Source organism: Macrotis lagotis, chromosome 4 (assembly GCF_037893015.1).
Source record: "Macrotis lagotis isolate mMagLag1 chromosome 4, bilby.v1.9.chrom.fasta, whole genome shotgun sequence".
NCBI lineage: Eukaryota > Metazoa > Chordata > Mammalia > Peramelemorphia > Peramelidae > Macrotis > Macrotis lagotis.
Genome location: NC_133661.1, coordinates 206,619,294 through 206,639,026, shown reverse-complemented (window position 1 = coordinate 206,639,026; position 19,733 = coordinate 206,619,294). Strand labels below are relative to the sequence as shown.

At 39.0% G+C, this 19,733-nt stretch overlaps 1 protein-coding gene and 1 long non-coding RNA gene across 10 annotated transcripts in view; one reads left to right on the top strand and one right to left on the bottom strand.

The window, feature by feature from the left end:
* The first annotated feature begins 830 nt into the window (after positions 1-830).
* LOC141522156 (uncharacterized) lies at positions 831-18,880 on the top strand. 2 transcript variants are annotated; one of them, XR_012478138.1, is made up of 3 exons: positions 831-870; positions 9,998-10,209; positions 11,146-18,880. It is a non-coding gene; the product is annotated as an uncharacterized LOC141522156 (long non-coding RNA). The 2 variants fall into 2 exon arrangements; XR_012478139.1 differs by having other exon boundaries at positions 840-870; positions 10,066-10,209.
* Positions 2,307-19,733, bottom strand: part of LOC141522154 (sodium/nucleoside cotransporter 2-like) — a 52,941-nt gene continuing 35,514 nt past the window's right edge. For all 8 annotated transcript variants that reach the window (XM_074235320.1, XM_074235322.1, XM_074235324.1 and 5 more), the window contains 10 exons: positions 17,828-17,908; positions 16,667-16,747; positions 12,997-13,122; positions 12,342-12,472; positions 11,650-11,818; positions 11,102-11,299; positions 10,100-10,181; positions 7,263-7,361; positions 6,919-7,033; positions 2,307-3,781 (listed from right to left, as the gene is read on the bottom strand). In XM_074235320.1, the coding sequence (XP_074091421.1) occupies positions 3,667-3,781; positions 6,919-7,033; positions 7,263-7,361; positions 10,100-10,181; positions 11,102-11,299; positions 11,650-11,818; positions 12,342-12,472; positions 12,997-13,122; positions 16,667-16,747; positions 17,828-17,908 (1,197 nt within the window). In that variant the 3' untranslated portion in view covers positions 2,307-3,666. The remainder of the gene's footprint in view (positions 3,782-6,918; positions 7,034-7,262; positions 7,362-10,099; positions 10,182-11,101; positions 11,300-11,649; positions 11,819-12,341; positions 12,473-12,996; positions 13,123-16,666; positions 16,748-17,827; positions 17,909-19,733) is intronic.

Here is a 19,733-nt window from a genome sequence, read left to right as displayed (position 1 = left end):
ATTTTATTAATAAAGCTGCATATAGCCAAAGCTATGGTTTTCCCAGTAGCAGTGTATGGGTGTGGGCTAAGAGAAGCTAAGCACCACAGAATGAGTGTTTTCAAGTTGTTTCCTACAGAAATCTTGAGAGTCCCTTGGATGGCAAGGAAATCAAATCAATCAATGCTTAAATTAATGAAAGCTGTTCGCTGGGTTTGACCTGTGCCTCCCCTGCTGCGCGCCTTCGGGCAGCGCCGTTGCTGCTCCGCAGCCTCAGGTTCAGGTTCGGGTTCAGGTTCGGGTTCAGGTTCAGGTTCAGAGGACCACGGGCGGCTCCGGGAGGCCGCAGGGGCTGCACACAGGGGAGCCGTGACCGTCCCGGGGGAGGCGGCAGACGCCGCCCCAACAGACTCCGCCCAGTGCCAGCGCCCCCCCCCCCAGTCGGGGGGCGCCCGGAGGCAGCGGCCTGGGGGGCTCATGAGCCCGGGGGCGCCCCCGGCCCGGGCCCCGCGCCGGCGCTTATTTCTGGGCGTCTGGCGGGCGGCTCGCCGCGTCTCCCCCGCGTCTCCCCGCACCCGCCCAGGCTGGTCCTCCACGGCACCCCGGGATGGCGCTGCTCCCAAAGGCCGGGCCGGCCCCCGCCCCGCCGGGGCCCCCCAGCCCCGGGCCGGCTCCGTCTCCGTCCCGCCCCCTCGGCCCCGCCTCTGGGGCTCCTACCCGGGGCCGCGGCGCCCCCTCCTCTCCGCAGCCCGGCGCGGCTCCCCGGGGGCGGTCTCTCTGCGGACCCTCTCGGGAGGACACAGAAGGGGCCCGGGGCGGCCTGTCGGGATGGCGGGGGGAGCGCGGGGAGGGCCGGACACCCGGAGGGAGGAGAGAAGACTGAAGGCGCGGGTAGGAGAAAAGGCAACTGTTGATTTTTTCCTATTCAGAGAAAGTCGGAGAGAGGGAAGGTGAAGGTGGGAAGGGATTTGGAGTTGGGTAGTAAGGGGAGAAAAGGTGTGCAATAGTGATTTTTTAAAGAACAATGGATGCAGGAATAACTTGTGAGATGTAAGGGAATGGGGGGGGGGCATTATAATCTAAAACCAGCAGATCGTTAGAGCACGTTCAACAAAAAGACAAGGGGTAAGTGTCTCTAGAATGAAAAACCACCTTCGATCCGCCAACAGATAGTCCTAGAAAATCAATAAACTGTCGTCAAGACTATTAGGAAGTGAAGTCACAGCTTCGGGTGATAGACTGGGAGGTAAAGATGGATAAAATAGTGGTTGCAGTGTGGATAAAGGATGAGTGTGGAAAGAGCAAGGCAGAGGAAGAGATAGGAGGATGAGAGATTATGATCAAAGAGTTTAGAATTATGAGCAATGGGGGAACTCTGATCTATCACTGTGAGTAGCTGAGCTCTAGGTCATGAAAAAGAAAGTGGTGGATGTATAAGCAGGGGCTGCGGTGGGAGAGGCTGCAAGCGCCATCTGGACACCAACTGTAAGGAGGTGCACCAGGTGGTGTCAATAGACACAGTGAGCTTCAAAAGAAGAGAACTTGCTGAATGAATGATCAGAGCACAGGGATGGTCTGTCTATATGAAGCAGTGGGGAGCAAAAAGTTGACTGATTCCTCCTTCTGACAGTGTGTTGAGAGTTAGAAGTTAGCAGCCCACTCCCTTTTCTGGCCATAAGGTCTATAAAATCCTGTATGTTATTGTAGCTTAGTTCCTCCATAATAAGATGATGCAGCCTACTTTCTCACTCACTATGTGCCTCTTCAGTACCTTCTTCTCCACATATTGCTTTACTGGATGACTCACAGCCATTGTGTATCTCCAGGGTTCTTATTTCAAGGAGAAACTTGAGGCTCATGCAATTTCCCAAAGGCTGCATTCACCTGCAGCATATTAAAAGACCTAAAAGGAGAACTCTAGCATACCAAGAAGATCCTCTGAAGGATGTATGGAAGCACATGGAACACAAATACAAAGAGCAGGAAAACAGAAAGGATGCCATAGAGGAGAGAGGTGACTGTTGGTTGCTGTGTTGAGTCGGTTTCAGTCATGTCCAATTTTTGTGACTCCATAGGTAGTTTTCTTGACAATGATACTAAAGTGGTTCACCATTTGCTTCCCAGGCACTATAAAGGTGCGGAAACTAAGGCAGATTGGGTCAATTATATTGCCCAGGGTGCCTCAGCTAGTATGTATCTGAGGTCAGATTTGAACTCAGGAAGATGAGTCTTCCTGATTCCAGGCCTAGTACTCTATCTAAGCTGCCGGTAGGGGAAGAGAAATTTCATGGAGCCAATGAAGGACATCTCCATTCAGAAATAAAATCATGAGTTACAGGTAGAGCTGTTCATTAAAAGTTTTTATTAAGATAAGAAAGTCACTTACTTGGGGAATATAGTGACCTTGAGAATATTTTAAAGGAAACTTTAGCTCTCTTAATGTGCATATAACTTCCAAACATGTCTACAGAAATTCATAAAGCTCAACTAAACCACAAAATTCAGAGAAACATTCCTTCACTTGCCTCAAATCATTTACATATTAAATAATATTTGCCTTTGGTATTTCGTCCAACAATTTCCATGATAGCTTCCAATATTAAGGTTTTGTTTTGTGAAATATTTTTACTTTCAAAACCAAGCTCATTCTTAGGACAGGATTTAATTTGGCAAGGGGAAAAAATTTGTCTGGGCTCACATGGATATTCACTTCCATCAATGAACTGTGAATCAAAATGAAATTTTTGAATTTTGATCGTAAAGGCTTGGATGAATTCATTATAAGGTAGGAACTGTGAGAAATGATACATTTGTACCCCCTACCCTATGCCAATCAGTATTAATCAAGTTTGATATGACTCCATAGGGGTAATGATTCTAACTCCTGAATATTAGGCCCTAGAACTGGGAAGTATAGACTGTAAATTCACTTACTAAATCAGAGGAAGCTAGAGGCCTCCATCTTTGTTTTTTCTTCTTATGGTGATCAAACCAGAGTGACAGAGAAGACTCAATTACATGGAAATTCCAACTTATTATTGTACCTCTGCAGCACTCTCTCTCCTCCCGAATGAGCAAGTAACCATTTTATGATCATTGAATCAGTGGAAACACCCCAAGCTTCACCTACTCTTGCTGATATACTATTCTTTTGGCTGACCCATTATTTTTGGCCCTCAAAGCAAGGTGCATTCAGTAATTTTGCATGGCCCCTCCAGTGTTCAGGTATTAATCATGGTATCAAAATTTATAAAAATAAGGCACTGGAATAAGGGGGCATCTCAGGTCATGAGGAAGATCTGAGATCTACTTCATTAGAGGATACCATAGACTCTTTAATAATGTGCATTGGTTCAGAGCTCTGCCTCAGTTTCATTTATCATGGATTGAGCAATTTTAAACCCCACAGAATCATGTATTAAATCAATCTGGACATTAATAAAAAATTTGAAATCATTTTGCTTTAACTGTAAAATGATAGGGGTGACTATGTACCAAACTTATGGTTCTGGGAATTCTTCAGTATAACCTGAACTTTATTAAAATGTAATTGGGAAACGTTTAACAAAAGGATTAAAAATATAAGAGAACACAGGTAATATTAATTTGTGGTTTCATATGTAGTTGCAGGGATTACCACTGGACTTGATGATCTTAAAGGTTTTTCTAGTTCTAGATCAAATATTGTTACACAAAGAGGCTGTTTCCAATACAGGTGGTATGGTTGTAAAGTCCACAGCAGTTGGCAAGGGTCTTAGCACTGAAGTTTAGAGAGAGCTGGTCAGTGTTGCTGAGTGTGATGCTGAAATCAAAAGCCAGAGAAATTTGACATTTCGTTAGAATTGAGTTTCTATTGACGAAAAAAAAGACAAAAAGCTGAAAAAAGAAGGAAATATGAAGCAATAAAAAATAATCAGATTACTTAGCCAAATTTATCATCTTCAAACCAAGGGCTGAATCTCATGATGACCTTCATGAATTTGGAGATAGAGGCCTGAATTCAAATTTCATCTCTGATACTCCATGTAGAACTTTCTATAAGTCATTTATGTTACCTGGGCCTCAGTTTTCTCATTGGTAAAATAAGGTTGGACTAAATGAACTCTTCTGGGTCCCTTCCAACTCTAGATTTATCATCTTTTCCCATATTCTTCCCTTCCCTCCAGAGTTTCATGTGACTAGAAAAAAATGTCCTACCTGCTGATAATTTTGGGTACTGCCCAGGAAAGTTTTATGATCATGTCACACATCATGCATTCATTTCCAGAGCACAGGTAGGTAACAGAATCACACACCAATGCCAAGATATGATCTTTGAGAATCCATTTCTAGAACAACTAGGTGGAAATGAACTTCATAACCATAACTTAAGAGACCCAGAATCCTGAAAGTAAGAGTCTTCCTGTCCTGAAAAGATACTTTGTGTCCTAATGTACCTTTATAACTTAAGGATGCTATGAGTTAAAAACACAGACGTATAAATCATAATTTAAGGTAGATTTTCCACAAAAGGCCTGCTCCAGTGCCTCATGATGGCCCAGAGATGACCCTGAATACATCAAGGCTAGGTTAGACTAGCATGAAGTTTGACAGGTCCTAGAAAGCTAGAGGAGCCTAGAGTAAAGCTTGATGCCTGATGACACATCTCTTGGTCAAGGCCAGCATGGCAGGGGAGTCTGAGAATTCATCACCACAGGCTGGTCTGGGCTGTAAACATTATTGATCACAACAACACAGGCAAATGTGTCCTAAGGTATAGAGGAATGGGAAAGTTCTATGAATTGTCTAAGAGAGGGGAACAGTCACACTAGTGAAATCATAGATATATTGAGGTAATTGGCAGTAATTTTAATAGTTAAGTAAAATGAATCTCACATCAATTGAAGGACATTTTAACTCTTTTAAAAATGTAATGCAAATATTTCTGCCATGAAGTCTTCCCAAATCCCCTTTAGACTCACAGATAACTTTGTTTTACAATTCACTCTTGACTTATCATGTCATTTTATGCATAAAAGTATCCTGTTAGTACTTTATCCCTCTGATAGGTTTCTAAACCTATCTAAATTTTATAATTCCCATAATAATTTTTGTTCAGTCTTTTCAGTTATAGTTGACCCTATTTAAGGTTTTCTTGGCAGTGATGCTGTACTGGTTTGCCATTTCCTTCTCCAGCCCATTTTACAGATGAGGAGATTGAGGCAAATAGTATTACGTGACTTGCCCAGAGTCACACAGCCAGTAAATGTCTGAGGCTGGATTTGAATTCTGGAAGATGAGCCTTCCTAACTCCAGTTTCAACAGACTCACTTATTACCATGAGGGCAGCTGGTGGGGTGCTGATCCTGGAATCAGAAAGACTCATTGATGGGTTTATCAGTTTCCCTCAAGGTGGATGAGCCCATCTGTCTAGATACTTTTACCACAGTATGACTACTACACATTCTATAGCTTCTCAAGAGTCACAGGTGATAGTTGGGTGATAGACACCAAAAATGGAAAGTACCCATGAAAATGGCTCAGCAGCCTTCACAAAATATATATACATCCATCTTTTTGTTGTTTCACAGGTAATAAATGACAGGATTTGAACCCAGGTTCTAGATACTGGGACAGTAAGAAAGAAAATATATGGAGATGAGTAGAGGTCCAAAGTATCAGTTACAACCATTGGGGAAAACAAACAAACAACCCCAAAAGAACTTTGCTCTGCAGAGGTTTGGTGAATCCCTTTTAACATCATAAAGACCCAAGGAAATGGAACCTTTACAAAGTGATTTACATTGAAAATGCAACCTTTCTTTATGATGCTTCCAGGGGCTTAGGCCCCAAAGAAAGAGAATGTATTCAGTGAAGAACTATATGGTCTCTGAGTATTTTGGGGTATATGTCCGTGTTACACATATGTCTTTGAGAAAGTTGGTGAAGCTTCCTAGTTAAAAGTTCTTAGCTAATATAGCTTTGAAAACTAGAATTCTGTGTCACTTATTTACTAGTCTTATATATCTAATAACTATGCTTGATTTTGGCAGAATTCAATTGAACACAACTCTCTTTCCCCTTGGGAGACAAAGAAAGGAGAAAGTGGTTCAAGGAGTAATGTAAATCAGTGAGATAGGAACCTGTGCCTTATTCTAGTTCCAAATCACTTCCAGGATGGGAACTCTAGTGCAATATCAACAGTGGCTTAGGTGAGCAAAAAAGAAAAAAAAGTACTTCATTCATTCATTTGGGTGATATTCATCAATGAGAGTACAATTTAGCTAAAATCAAAGTCACCTACCTAGTTTTTACTTTCGAGGTGACCTCTATGACATGGGACTTCTTAATCTTTTTTGTATCACGGACATTGTAACATTAGCAAGCCTTAGAAGCCTGTCTGCTTCATGAAATAATGCTTTTATAGGAATTTACAGGAATGCAAAGGAAACCAATTCATTTAAATTGTTATCAAAGTATTTTTAAAAATAAAGGAGTCTAGGTTAAGAAATTCTGCTTTTACTAGACTGCCAAATAGTGATACTGTCTAAGACTAGCAATCTCTCTAGGTCAGATATCTGCCTTTGACAACTGTAGAAGATATTTTGGTGAAAGATATTTGGGATCAAGGACTAACTTCCATTAATATCTTAGTATAGATTTCACTTCTTAAACTTAAACTATTTTCATCTTTTCAGCCTTATGCCTTGAGATTACTGAACTATATAGATTTAATATAATGCTTTTGTGTATCCCAAAACTACCTTCAAGCTTCAATGTACACCCTCTTTTTTATAGGAAAAGAGGTGGGTAAACTTGACTTTATGGATTCTAAGCTTCTTTTCATCTGATTCTCAGGATTATTACCTCCCCCTTAGTACCCGACCCCTGACAAATTCTTCTGCCACAGAAATTCCTTTAAGGAGATGCAGAAGGAGCCAGGAATCACAGGGTTCTCACCTCTGGAAGGCTTCTCTACAGCACACATAGATATCATAGCTGGAATTGGTGAAATTTGCTGTGCTCAAGAAAGAGGCACAGCTGGCCTCAGCCCCCCTGGGCACATAGAGGATTCCTGGATGGGGGAAATAAAAATATCAGACATTAAGCAGGCCCTAAACATAGTCTTGAAGCTTCTCTGTCCTTTGCAATGTGAAATCAGAACCTTTGGAATTTCCTTAATCCTACAGGATTGAGTGACCTTCTCTACTCTTGGATAATTAGATACAATTAATAACTATTCTTGGATATGTCTGGTTCCAAATTACAAAATGACTATGAGGAAGGTGGACAGCAGTACTTACCTGCCATACAGGCATTGACTAGAGATGTGCAAGCTCCTGTCAGGAGGGCACTCACTATCACCTTGGCAAAGTCACTCTTCCGACTGGGTGCTAATGCAGCTGCAGAAAACAGGAGAGGAAAGGGGCTTACTATTGGAACTCAGTATTTTAGAAAATTAAGCCTACTGAGAACCTTCACAGAAATTTTTTTTTTTAGGTTTTTGCAAGGCAATTGGGGTTAAGTGGCTTGCAGAAGGCCACATAGCTAGGTAATTATTAAGTGTCTGAGGTCGGATTTGAACTCAGGTACTCCTGACTCCAGGGCTGGTGCTCTATCCACTGTGCCACCTAGCTGCCCCAGAAAAATGCTTAAGAATAAAACATATACGTCAAAACTATCTTTATCTCTGACACTCTCATCATTATAAGGCAGACACAAAAAGTGACCCAGAGTGGTTCTGAGTTGCTATGTATCTGCTCTAAGTGGTTAGTTGGCTGGTTGGTTCTTGTTCTTCATTATTGAAAAAAACAACAACAAAGCGACACCACTATGTTAGATACAAGTTATAGTACATCTGTCAGACTGTGACTGATCAGACTAATATGAGCTCAAAAAGCTCTACTACAAGATGGGCACAAATAATGCCTGTGAACACCTGGGATGAATTCTTTAAAAACATGTCATGCTTCTTTTGAGCTGTTTCCATTCCGCCTTGTTCATAGAGCACAGCATCCTTTCTGATGAGAGACTTTGAGAGTATCTTTGTATCACTTTTTCTGATAGCCTGTGAGTTCTTCATAAAATACTTTTTTGGCAAAGTGTACATTTGGCATTCAAACAATATGAGCAGCTCATTATAGTGGCTCTCTGTAATAATGCTTGAATGCTTGGCAGTTAAGCTTGAGAAAGGACCTCAGTTTCTGGTTTCTTAGCCAGGTGGTCTTCAGAGTCTTCCTAAGACAATTTAATTAGAAATGGTTCAGTTTCCTGGCATGGCACTGGTAGACTGTCCAGGTTTCACAGGCCTATAGCAATGGGATCAGCCTTCAGTTTGGTAGTCAAATCTAACGCCTCTTCTCTCCACACTTTGTTTTGGAGCCACCCAAATATTGAGTTAGCTCTGGTAATGCATGTGTCAACCTCATAATCAATGTATATATATATATATATATATCTATATCTATATATATATATATATATATATATATATGCCTGAAAAATGTACTAACAATGTAAATTATCCACAGTATTCAAAACTCCTCCATTTATGGTAACCAATGGTTCCAGATATGGTGTGTTGCTGATGATGGAGCACCTGTGTTTTCTCTGTGTTGTTAGGCTAAAGTTATCACAAGTAGTAGAGGATCAATGCATACTTTGTTGTATCTCAGCTTCAGAGGCTACATTGAGTACACAATCATCTGCAAACAGAATATCAAGCATCAACACTCCCTCCACTTTGGTATGGCTTATAGCTTTTTTAAGTTGAAGAATTTTCTGGCATCCTTAATTCTGTGTCCATTCTCAATTGAGGTATTTGAAAACTTTACTGAAAATCCCATGCAAGTTCATAGCCTTGTTTCACTCCACTGATGAGTTTATTGTGAGAGTATTGTCTGCTATCCAGAACCCGGGTAAGCATGCTGTCAAATTGATGACAGTTATGAATTTCCCTAGGCAACCAAATTTTGGCATACTTTTCCATAATCCCTCATGACTGATCATATCAAAGGCCTTGATCAGATCTACAAATATTATATACAAACCCCTGTTCTGCTTTTGTTATTTCTCCTGGAGTTCTTGGGCAGCAAATATCATATAAACTCTTTTTCAAACCTTTCTGAGGCCACACAGGATCTCAGGTAGTTGGAAGATGCATTAAAAAAAATGTTGCACTCTCTAATGAATATAATTCAATAAGCAGTCAAATCAATGAAGCTATGATTCTGTTCCAGAAAATAAGCTAGGTAAAATGGATAGGTAGTTTTCCTTCTATGTGTCTTTGAAGCAGATTCTCTGTGAACTTAAGACAGGCATATAAACATGGCTGTAATCTAAACACAGGAAGTTCTTTAGTTGTCAGATCACAAATAGAGCATGCAAATTTGCATGCAATTAGCATTTTACTCACTAAGTGTCAAGAACATAAATGTCAGGTAGCTAGGTGGTGCAGTGGATAGATCACTGGCCCTGGAGTCAGAAGTACCTGAGTTAAAATCCAGCCTCCGACACTCAATAATTACCTAGCTGTGTGGCCTTGGGGAAGTCACTTAAGCCCATTGCCTTGTAAAAACTAAAAAAAATATAAATATCATTATAATGCTTTGTATCATAGATGAGAATTCATTATAAGGCATATCTATCTTTGACCCAATGTATTTAAAGAAAAAATATTAAAGAATGGAGGAAGAAGGAATTGGGGAGAGGGAAATTCCTTTTAATTTAAAAGTATTTCATCTACAAAATAATGATAAATCTAGGAGTCAAATTCGACTAGAAACTGGAGCTATTAATCATTCCTGCCAGCAGCATATTGACTTAAGTTTTTAAAATATAAATCATCTATATTTTTATTGTCTTTTCATATATTTTAAGTATTTCCCAGTTAAATTTTAATTTAGTTTAGGCTGCATGTGACTTCATATCGGACATCTCTAAGGATATACAAAAATCCCCCCAATCCATTTTTTCTCTCACTGTAATTACCTACTACTCTGGTATTTCCAATTGGATGGTCTACAATTTCTCTGCCTAGGTACACCTGATTTTTAGGATGAGGGCTGCAAATTACAAGACTTTTAGTATCTGGCTGCTTGGTTATAGCCTTCAAGAGACAACGGGATTTCCTGTAACTCACTTAATCCTCCTAATGTGATCCCCATTGAACTGAGATTGGCAAATCCACAAAGTGAAAAAGTTGTGATGATTTCAGCTCTCACCTGGAAGAAAAAAGAACTTCAGACACGTGTAAGTGTTCATTTCCGTATGCATATATGTATATGTGTGTGTTTGTATGTGTGTGTGTGTGTGTGTGTGTGAATATTCACACACAGGCCATCTAGTTATGTTTGTATGCATGTGTGTATATATATATATATACACATATATATGTACATATACATATATATGTGGCATATATAAGTTGTCTATATACATACATGTATGTATTTATGGCCTAGTGGACAGAGTACTAGGCCTGGAGTCAGGAAGACTTGAGTTCAAATACAGCCTCAGACACCTACTATCTCTGTTTGTCTTAATTTCTTCTTCTATAAAATAAGGACATTAACAACACCTAACTTGTTATGAGGATCAAATAAGATAATATTTATAAAGCAAAGGGCCTGGCATATAGTGGTGCTATATAAAAAAAGACAGAAAGAGAGAGAAGGAGAAATTGAGGAAGTGGGGGGGGGGGAGAAGAAAAGAGAAGGGAAGGAGAAAGAGAAGAGGGAATGAAAGGGAAGGGAAGGAGAAAGAATATGAGATCACCAAATTATAAATCAAGGAAACCTAAAGAGTTAGTTTCTATCAGAAAACCAGAAAATTATCCCTCTTAACAATCAACCATGCTAAATAGAACTAGTGCTAGACTTGAGAGAAAAAAAATGATAAAGGGTGAAGAAGAAACAAAAAATACACCCAGGAAGCTCAAAGGCCTAAGATAGAAGGCCCCTACTGGGTTTGCCTTTCTGACTGAGCATCATCTTACAGCTTATTTCAGGAATTGTCCTAGGAATCTGGAGGAGAGGGACCTGGAAGCCTACTCCAGCAATTTCTGTGGCAGTTCCCTTCTACACATGGACAACCTTGGCTGAGACCCCATAGCGTTCTCTATGTTTTTGGTCGGAATACTTACAGAAATCCACTGTTTCTCACCCCCAATCCATTCCTCTATTCCAGAGAGACGTTTCTTCTTGTACTGAGACAACCGTTCATATGCTACAAACTCATTCAGGAAGAACTTCATTCCCAGCATCTCAGCTACCATCGGGCAGTCTTCCCAGTCCACACCCATCATAAAAGCCATGGGCCGCAGGATATAGGAAGAGATGACCTGAGAGAGAGAGAATGAGAATTCGTTTCTATCCAAGAAAAAGGAGAAATGAAGGCAAAGGCCATGTAAGAACATCTATCCCAGGGGCAGCTAGGTGATACAGAGGCACTGCCTCTCTAGTCAAGAGGATCTGACTTCAAATCAAAAGTATTAAAAAGATACTTACTAATGACTGGCACTTAATCCTAGTTGCCTTCAAAAGAAAGGACATCTATCCCTTTAAGCCAGGGCTCAGCCTCTCCCATCCTTCCAATTTTCACTTTATTTTATATAGGGTCAAGGGAACAGATACCAACCTGACTGACCACATCCCAGGAAAATGGACTGTGATGGGTAATGACATACATTACCTGGAAGCTGAGTCCCTCTATATTCACCATTTCTCCAAACCAGGAAAGGGCAGCATTGATAAAGGCTAACACAGCCAAGAAGGCGATGAGGTTGACAGCAATGTTAGCAATGAGTCCTATAGAGTCTGAGGCACCATTAGTAGCAGCTTCTAGAACATTCTTCTGATTTCTGTGATTGTCATCAAAGATAACAGATAAAAAAGAAGGTAGGGCTACAGTATTGACAACTTTGTGTGTGTTTGGGGAGGGGTGGAAAGGGTTTCATTCAGAGGAACTAGCTTTGAATTTTTCTTGTGACTCCCCATCTCTCACTCTGCTAAGGATGTCTCCTCTGGTCTTGGAAAGGAGTAGAGAGCTAGCTCCATGAGGGATAAGAACACTCAGATTCCTCCTCAGTAAAACTGACTTGAACAATATCTGAAATAAGTGTTTCAGAATCAATCAACAAATATTTATTAAGCAACTACTCTTGAGATGCTAAACTACAAACAACATACTGGAGGACCTGCCAATTTTAGAAAAGAAAGCAACTGGATTCTTTGTAAACAGTGATGAGGTAGAAGGAGGAAGGCTCTTCTTATTATGGTGCCTCAGCCAGAGAAGACATGAAACCTTATTCTATCACCCACTCCTCCCTTTGTTCTAGGCCCTGACCCCACAATCTCCTGAGTAATGTGTCTCACTGGACTCACCCACGGGACAGTTTTACTCCTTCCTGATTCTTGAACTTTGATTCTTCTACTTCTGGGTAGACCAGCTTAGACAGGGCAAGAGCACAAGGAGCAGCCATCACGGAGGCAGAAACCAAGGATGCAGGATCAATCTGAAAAGTTAGATTCAAGTTCAGTGTCTGTTCTGAACCAACCACTGCCCGTCAATTGGTGACAAAAACTGCCCCTAAGTGCCAGGGGATTCTGTTATCTACAAATAAACTGAAAACAACCAAGAACCATAGCAGATGGGAATATAATATGATAATAATAGCTCACATTTATAAAAGCTTTTAAAAAATATTTTTAAAGCACTTGCCTCCCAACAACTTTATGAGGTAGGTATTGAAAGTATTATTATACCAACTGACCTAGAAATAAAAACAATGATCTATTGAGAGGGCAGTATTTGGGATGACAAGAAGAGGACAATCTCTCTTTGTGTGTTCATTGGGTTATTATACTATGTCTTAGGACCTTACTAAGCTCCCTAGGGCCCAGAACTAAACCATTTAAGAGCGGGTAGATCCCACAACTAGAAAAGCTACTTGAAAGACATTGTGGGGAATGGCCACTGGTTCTGTGAAAGAGAACATGACAGTCTGGTTTACACAGGGGCTAAGAGACCTATGCCCACCCCAAAAGAGATGTAGGCTCCCATCACAGAGCCTGAAATGGTAGCAAAACCTCCAGTCATAACAGTGTGGACTTCTGAGGATGTCATGTCTGGCAGGTATGGTCGAATCAGCAGTGGTGCTTCTGTCTGGAAAGAAGAAAAATTCACTTAAGGTTTGGAGACATAAGTGGTCAATGAAAATTATCATCTTTATCACTGTGCCTGAGGGACACTCCAAGAGTCAGGAGAATATTCCTCCAAGGAGAATGTATGTAAAGCATTTTCTTCCCAATAAACCTGTGAGGTAGATATTTCAAGTATTATCATCCCCAATGATCTAAACAAAGAAACAATGGTAAATTAAGAAGGCAATATTTGGGATGAGGACAATCTCTTAGTCATAGGTTTATTATTCACTGAGTTCTTGTTCACTGGGTTACCATACTCAGAAAAGAAACAACACAGGAGGGTAATGTGCAGAACTAGGAACCACTTTGAGCAATCTCCTAGCATTCTTGTTTCTGTCTAACTCATTGTGACATTTAATCAGCATGGTAGAGTGAAAAGAACAATGGATTTGGACCAAGTTTGAACTTTGGTTCGAATCCCATCTTTTCTATTTATTAGTAACCAGTATGATTTGGAACAAGGCAATTTAACCTCTTTGGACTTCAGTTTTTTCACCTCTAAAATGAGGGGGTTGCACCAGATAGCCCCTAAGGTTCTCTCTACCTCTAAATCTTGAATGTATGAACCTATGATCTTATGCTGCCTTAGATCGTTAGGGACACTCAGAGTCCTCCTCAGTGAGCCTGACTCTGAAAGAGTTTCAGAAATGGGTGCTATAGGATCAATCAATCAATCTTTTTAAATACCTTCTTTTATACCTTCTGAGCATAGTTGTCCTTCATATTCGAAAAGAATCATGCCAACCAAGTTTATGGAGGCATGACTTGCACATTATGTTTATCAAAGATATCCTTCTCATTTGCCTTTTCCAGAACCATTTTATCCTATGACCTGATCTGATAGGAAAGAGGACCTCTTGTGATAATCTGGATGCTTCAGGAGTCCTTGGCCTTTGGGTATGATTTCCTCTCCCAGGTCATCAAGACAAACTTGGTGTTCCAGCACTACCCAGTATGGGATATCTGGCAACATGCTAGTGACTGTTAATCAAAGGACTAATTGTCAGTATGGCTTTTCCTTGCATAACAACAAGGTACCTCAGCTTTTCAGCAATACTGGGGCTCCAACAACACAGTCATACAAATTAAGGATATACTAGGCATTTAACAAATGTTCACTGGATGATGAATGAAGTTCCTAATTCTGTCTTTTGATGAGATACTATTCTTATTTTCCAATTATTCCATCAGAAACATGTATTGAACATCAATTAATTTCATAGACATTTGGGGAAGAAAAGACATTATCTGTGATAAATGAAGTACATAGAAGATGACCAATAAATCTTTGTAAAAGAAAAGTAAGGAGGAAGAGAAGGAAAGAAGACTTAGACAGGAATGATTAGAAAGTTTTAATAACTATAAACATTTATAAATAACAAATAAATGACCAAACATGGGGAAAACCTATGAAAACCTACATACTACTTTTGTTGTACTTGAGAAAACTGGTCTGAGGATAAGTTGAAACTAAAATTAAATGTATGCATAGTTTTAGAGACATGGAGAATGATAGAAAAAAAATAAAGATCATAGGGAAGCCAACATTATCAATATCCCCCTTAAAAACAACCATAGAAACACAAAAGAAAATGCTCAGAATCTTCAAAAAATAAAATGTAAGAATCCACTAAAAATTGATGAACCAAAGAAAATCTCCAACACAATGATGAAATATAGGATGTCCTATAAGTTAATTCTCTTAAACTAAAACTTTTCACCAAGACTTTTGGGACATCCCATATTATAAATCGAAAAGAGGTAAAAAGACCAAAAAGATATTGAAATGACATTAGCAAGATTATAAGAAACAAACCTAGAATTTTCTCAAGATACAATAAGTAGATAAAAGAAACAATGAAGGAATTAGGGAGGAAATAGAATTAGTTAAAAAAAAAGTTAGGATAGAAATACAGAACTAGATGTAACTGAGGAATGTCAGGACAAGACTCAGTAGCTTAGATGTGTGCCTGGAGAATATTTACATGAAAATGAAATTGATGAAAAAAATTGCCTTATTTTACTAAAAAATAGGTAATAGAAGAAACAGTAAACAAAGAGAGCAAATTCTGAAAATCCCCAAGTTGAAAATAAAGATTTGGAAGCACTGCTGGTAAAAGTAGAGAATGTATCAAGTGGAAAAAAATCTGAGAATCATTTAACTCTCTTAAAAAATGTGAAGAAGAAATGAATCTGACCATTAAATTTCAGGAAGTTACTAGAAAATGTTCCAGAAATGTAGAAATCAAGGTCAAGATTGAAAAATAAATAAAATTCATAGGCTGTTAGTAAAGAATAACTCAAAATTAAATTCACTCTGGCATATCATACATATCATTGTCAAGCTTCAAAACTACTGTAACAAAGAAATAATCCTGCAAGTAATCAAGAAAGCATCATCACAGATTAAAAAATGCCATTTTAAATTTCATAAGATTTTTCTATAAAAAGAAATAATTGAACTAATCTGTAATATGTAGAAAGTTAGGGAGCATTTGAATCATGCTTAAATTTAGTTTACAAGCAAAGCTAAGCATTCTTTTTTCAAAAAATCAAAACATGTGCATAAAATCAAGATTTATTTTGAGCAATTCACTAAGAAAAATCTAATCTCGAAGAAACTCTGGACTTGAGGTTAAAAAAAGCATTCAAATCTTAAAATGAATTTTACTACTAAGGACAGAACCTCTGCAATAAACAGATCATCAAACTAAGTGCTTTTTATTTGTTATGATAGATTAGTTGCTATCTTCATAAAAAGATTAAAAAACAAAGGAGGATTAAAAAACAAGCTAGGAAGTATCTTAAAGACCCACTTGTCAGCATTATAAGGCAACAGCTCATCTATTAGAGGCAGGTTGGAACCCAAGGACAAAAATGAAGGTTGTTAAAGGAGAAGATGAGAACAATGGTCAGAGATTAGATAGCATGGCAAGAAGATTGTAAGGACTTATCAGTACAACAAAATATAGAGATAATAAACACATTAAAATAACATTATTTCACAATAATGATGGAGAAATTTTATACCTTTACTTTATAATAAAGTAATAATAATACTTTATAATAATAATACTTTATAATTTGCTTCCTACTTGGAAGCAAATCCAGAAACCACCATGATGGATTTTGGGAAATTTGTCACTGTGTTTCAAGTCATGGCCTACATTAATATAACCTAGGAAAACGTTTCACAGGTTACTTTGATCAACTACTAGGAAAAAAATGTATGACTTGTATCTGAGGCTACAAGTATTAATGGTAGACCAATTTGGAGGTCAATCTTTTCTGTCTTCCCATTAGTCATCCCTCTGTACCAGTAACTAAAAATATAGAAATGACACCTGAAGCCAGGAAGTGCTTTGAGATTTCTGGGTAAAAAAGAGCTTTATCAGTATCCAAAGTTGTATCTATCCATACTCTTTAAGGAAGTAAAGCTGCTGGATGAAGACCATCAAATCAAACTATGATTATGAAGAGATCAAGAGGTTGTTTGTGCTTACCATACCCACAAAGATGTTTCCTGCCACACTCAAAGTCTCTGTGGCTGTAGTACCCAAGGTAATTTGCAACAGCCAGGAAACCTAGAAAGAAAAAAGAAGCACATAGTCTAACTCCCTCTTTTCACAGAACAGGGCCGCTAAGTGGTGCAGTGGATAGAGCACTGATCTTGAAGTCAGGGGGCTGGAGTTCAAATCTAGTCTCAGACATTTGACAATTACCAGCTGGGTGATCTTGGGTAAGTCACTGAACCCTTATTGCCTCACTCCAGAGCCATCTCCAGTCATCCTGATTCATATCTGGCCATTGGACCCAGATGACTGGAGGAGAAAGTGAGGCTGCTGACTTAGCCCAGTAACCCCTGACTCAGACACAAATTATGTGCATTTCATGTCATCATCTCCCTAACATCATTTCACAGATCAGGAAATTGGAGTTTGGAAAGGTCAAAGGTAGTTATGAGAATCAAAGAAGGTAAACTATGTAAACCACTTTTAGAATTTTAGTTCTGGGGCAGCTAGGTGACACAGGGGCTAGAACACTGGCCTTGGAGTCGGGAGGATCTGAGTTCAAATCTAACCTAAGACACTTAAAAATTACTTAGCTGTGTGACCTTGGGCAAGTCACCACCGCCTTGCAAAAAACAAACAAAAACAAACTTTAAGTGCTGTATAAATTGTGAGTTGTTGTTGAGGATGTGTGTTGGGGCAGGGAGGAAAGATTTGTTCAATCACATGAATCAGCTGCATTCTTTTTTGAGAATATCTGGTTCTTTAAACAACAGAAAAAAAGTCAATTGAATAAAATAATTTATTTCTTTTTAAAGACACAGCAGTCTGATGGTGCCAATGCTATTTGGAGGAATATAACACTGACTTCTGGTTCAGAAAAATTTTGTGTGCCAAACAGGGACATTTTCTTTCTTTTTTTCTTGCAAAGCAATGGGGTTAAGTGACTTGCCCAAGTCATACAACTAAGTAAGGAGTCTGAGACTGGATTTGAACTGGGGACCTCCTGACTCCAGAGCTGGTGCTCTATCTACTGTACCACCTAGCTACTCCCTAGGGACACTTTCTAAAGTATTTCAGTCCTGAGACCCTACATCTTTGGATTCAAAAGATCAAAAAGAATGGGGTATCTTACGACCTGAGAGTAGGACTCACCTTCATAATCAACCACTGCATGAGCCCCAGGTAGTAGAGAATAGACATCACACAACTGAAGAAGACAATGATTGGCAAGACCTAGTAGGAGAATGGCAAGAGACATTTAAGAGAGATCTCAATTCTCCAATTTATAAATGGTCAAAGGATATGCAAAGGCAATTTACAGATGAGGAAATCAAAATGATCCACAGTCATATGAAAAATTGCTCTAAGTCACTAATTATTACAGAAATGCAATTTAAAGCATCTTTAAGTTATCACCACACACTTCCCAGACTGGCCAATATAACCAGAAAAGGACAATAATCCATGTTGGAAGGGATGTGGGAAATCTGGGACACTAATACACTATTGGTGGAGCTGTGAACTCATCCAACCTTTCTGAAGAGAAATTTGGAATTACACCCAAAGGGCCACAATAATGTGCATACCCTTCAATCCAGCTATACCACTACTGGGTCTATACCTTGAAGAAATCATGAAAAAAAAGGCAAAATCCTGTACAAAAATAATAATAGCAGCTCTCTTTGTGGTGGCAAAAATATTGGAAATTGAGGGGATGTCCATCAATTGGGGAATGGCTTAATAAACTATGGTATATGTATGTGATGGAACACTATTCTTCTATTAAAAACTAGGAGGGATGGGAATTCAGGGAAGCCTGGAAGGATTTGTATGAACTGATACTGAGCGGGATGAGCAGAAACAGAAGAACATTGTACAGCCTAACAACAACATGGGGTGATGATCAAACTTAATGGACTTGCTCATTCCATCAGTGCAACAATCAGTCACAATTTTGGGGTATCTGCAATGGAGAATACTAACTGTATCCAGAGAAAGAACTGTGGAGTTTGAACAAAGACCAAAAACTATTGCCTTCAATTTAGGGGAAAAAAAACCCTATTATCTTATTATGTAATTTTGTGATCTCTTATACTTTAATTTTCTTCCTTAAGGGTATGATTTCTCTCTCATCACATTCAACTGAGATCAATGTATACCATGGAAACAATGTAAAGAATAACAGACTGCCTTCTGGGGTGGGGGGAGGGAAGCAAGAATGGAGGAAAAATTGTAAAACTCAAAATAAATACCTTTAAAAAAAGAGATCTCATTTCTACAACTTAAGGCAGATAATTTCCCTTCACCTGCTTTACAGTCCAGTCTATTCAAACTAGTCAAATTGTTGTTCCCAGTGCATAGCCTTTCTGTCACACCTCAAAGGACCTTTGCAGAGGCTGACTCCCATCTCTGGAATGCTCAACTCTATCTCCTTGTATGCTTAGTTTTTCTCAAAGCTAAGCTCAAGGGTCACTTTGTAAATTAAACCTTTACTGATTCCAACCATCCCCACCACCAATGACTTTTTTTCCTATTATTTCTTTTTATTTTATTATTTATTTTTTATATACTAATAAGTGTACATTTTATTTTCTTGGAGGTGGAAAAGCCAGGGCCATTTTATAAATTGAACCTTTACTGATTCCAACCATCCCTATTACCAATGACTCCTTTTTATTTTATTATTTATTTTTTTATATACTAATAATTGTACATTTTATTTCTTTAGAGAGGTGGAAAAGCCAATATATAATGTCCTTGAGGGTAGACTTTCAATTTGGTCTTTATAACTAAGCACTTAGTACAGTACCTAGAATATAGGAATAATATTTAATAAATGTTTGCCAATTGATTAGATGATGAATATATGAATAACTATAAACATAAGCCAATTTAGGAGGAAACTAGACCTAAAATTTATTTACGTCTTATTTCTCCCAGAAAGTGAATCTAATTTCTGAAGGAGACAGACATCAAAGGAAACCCAAGTGGGCCATTTCCCCTTTTGTCTTTCCTCTTCCTCCTTCTCCACTCCTCCACTTGAGCACTTTCCCTCAGC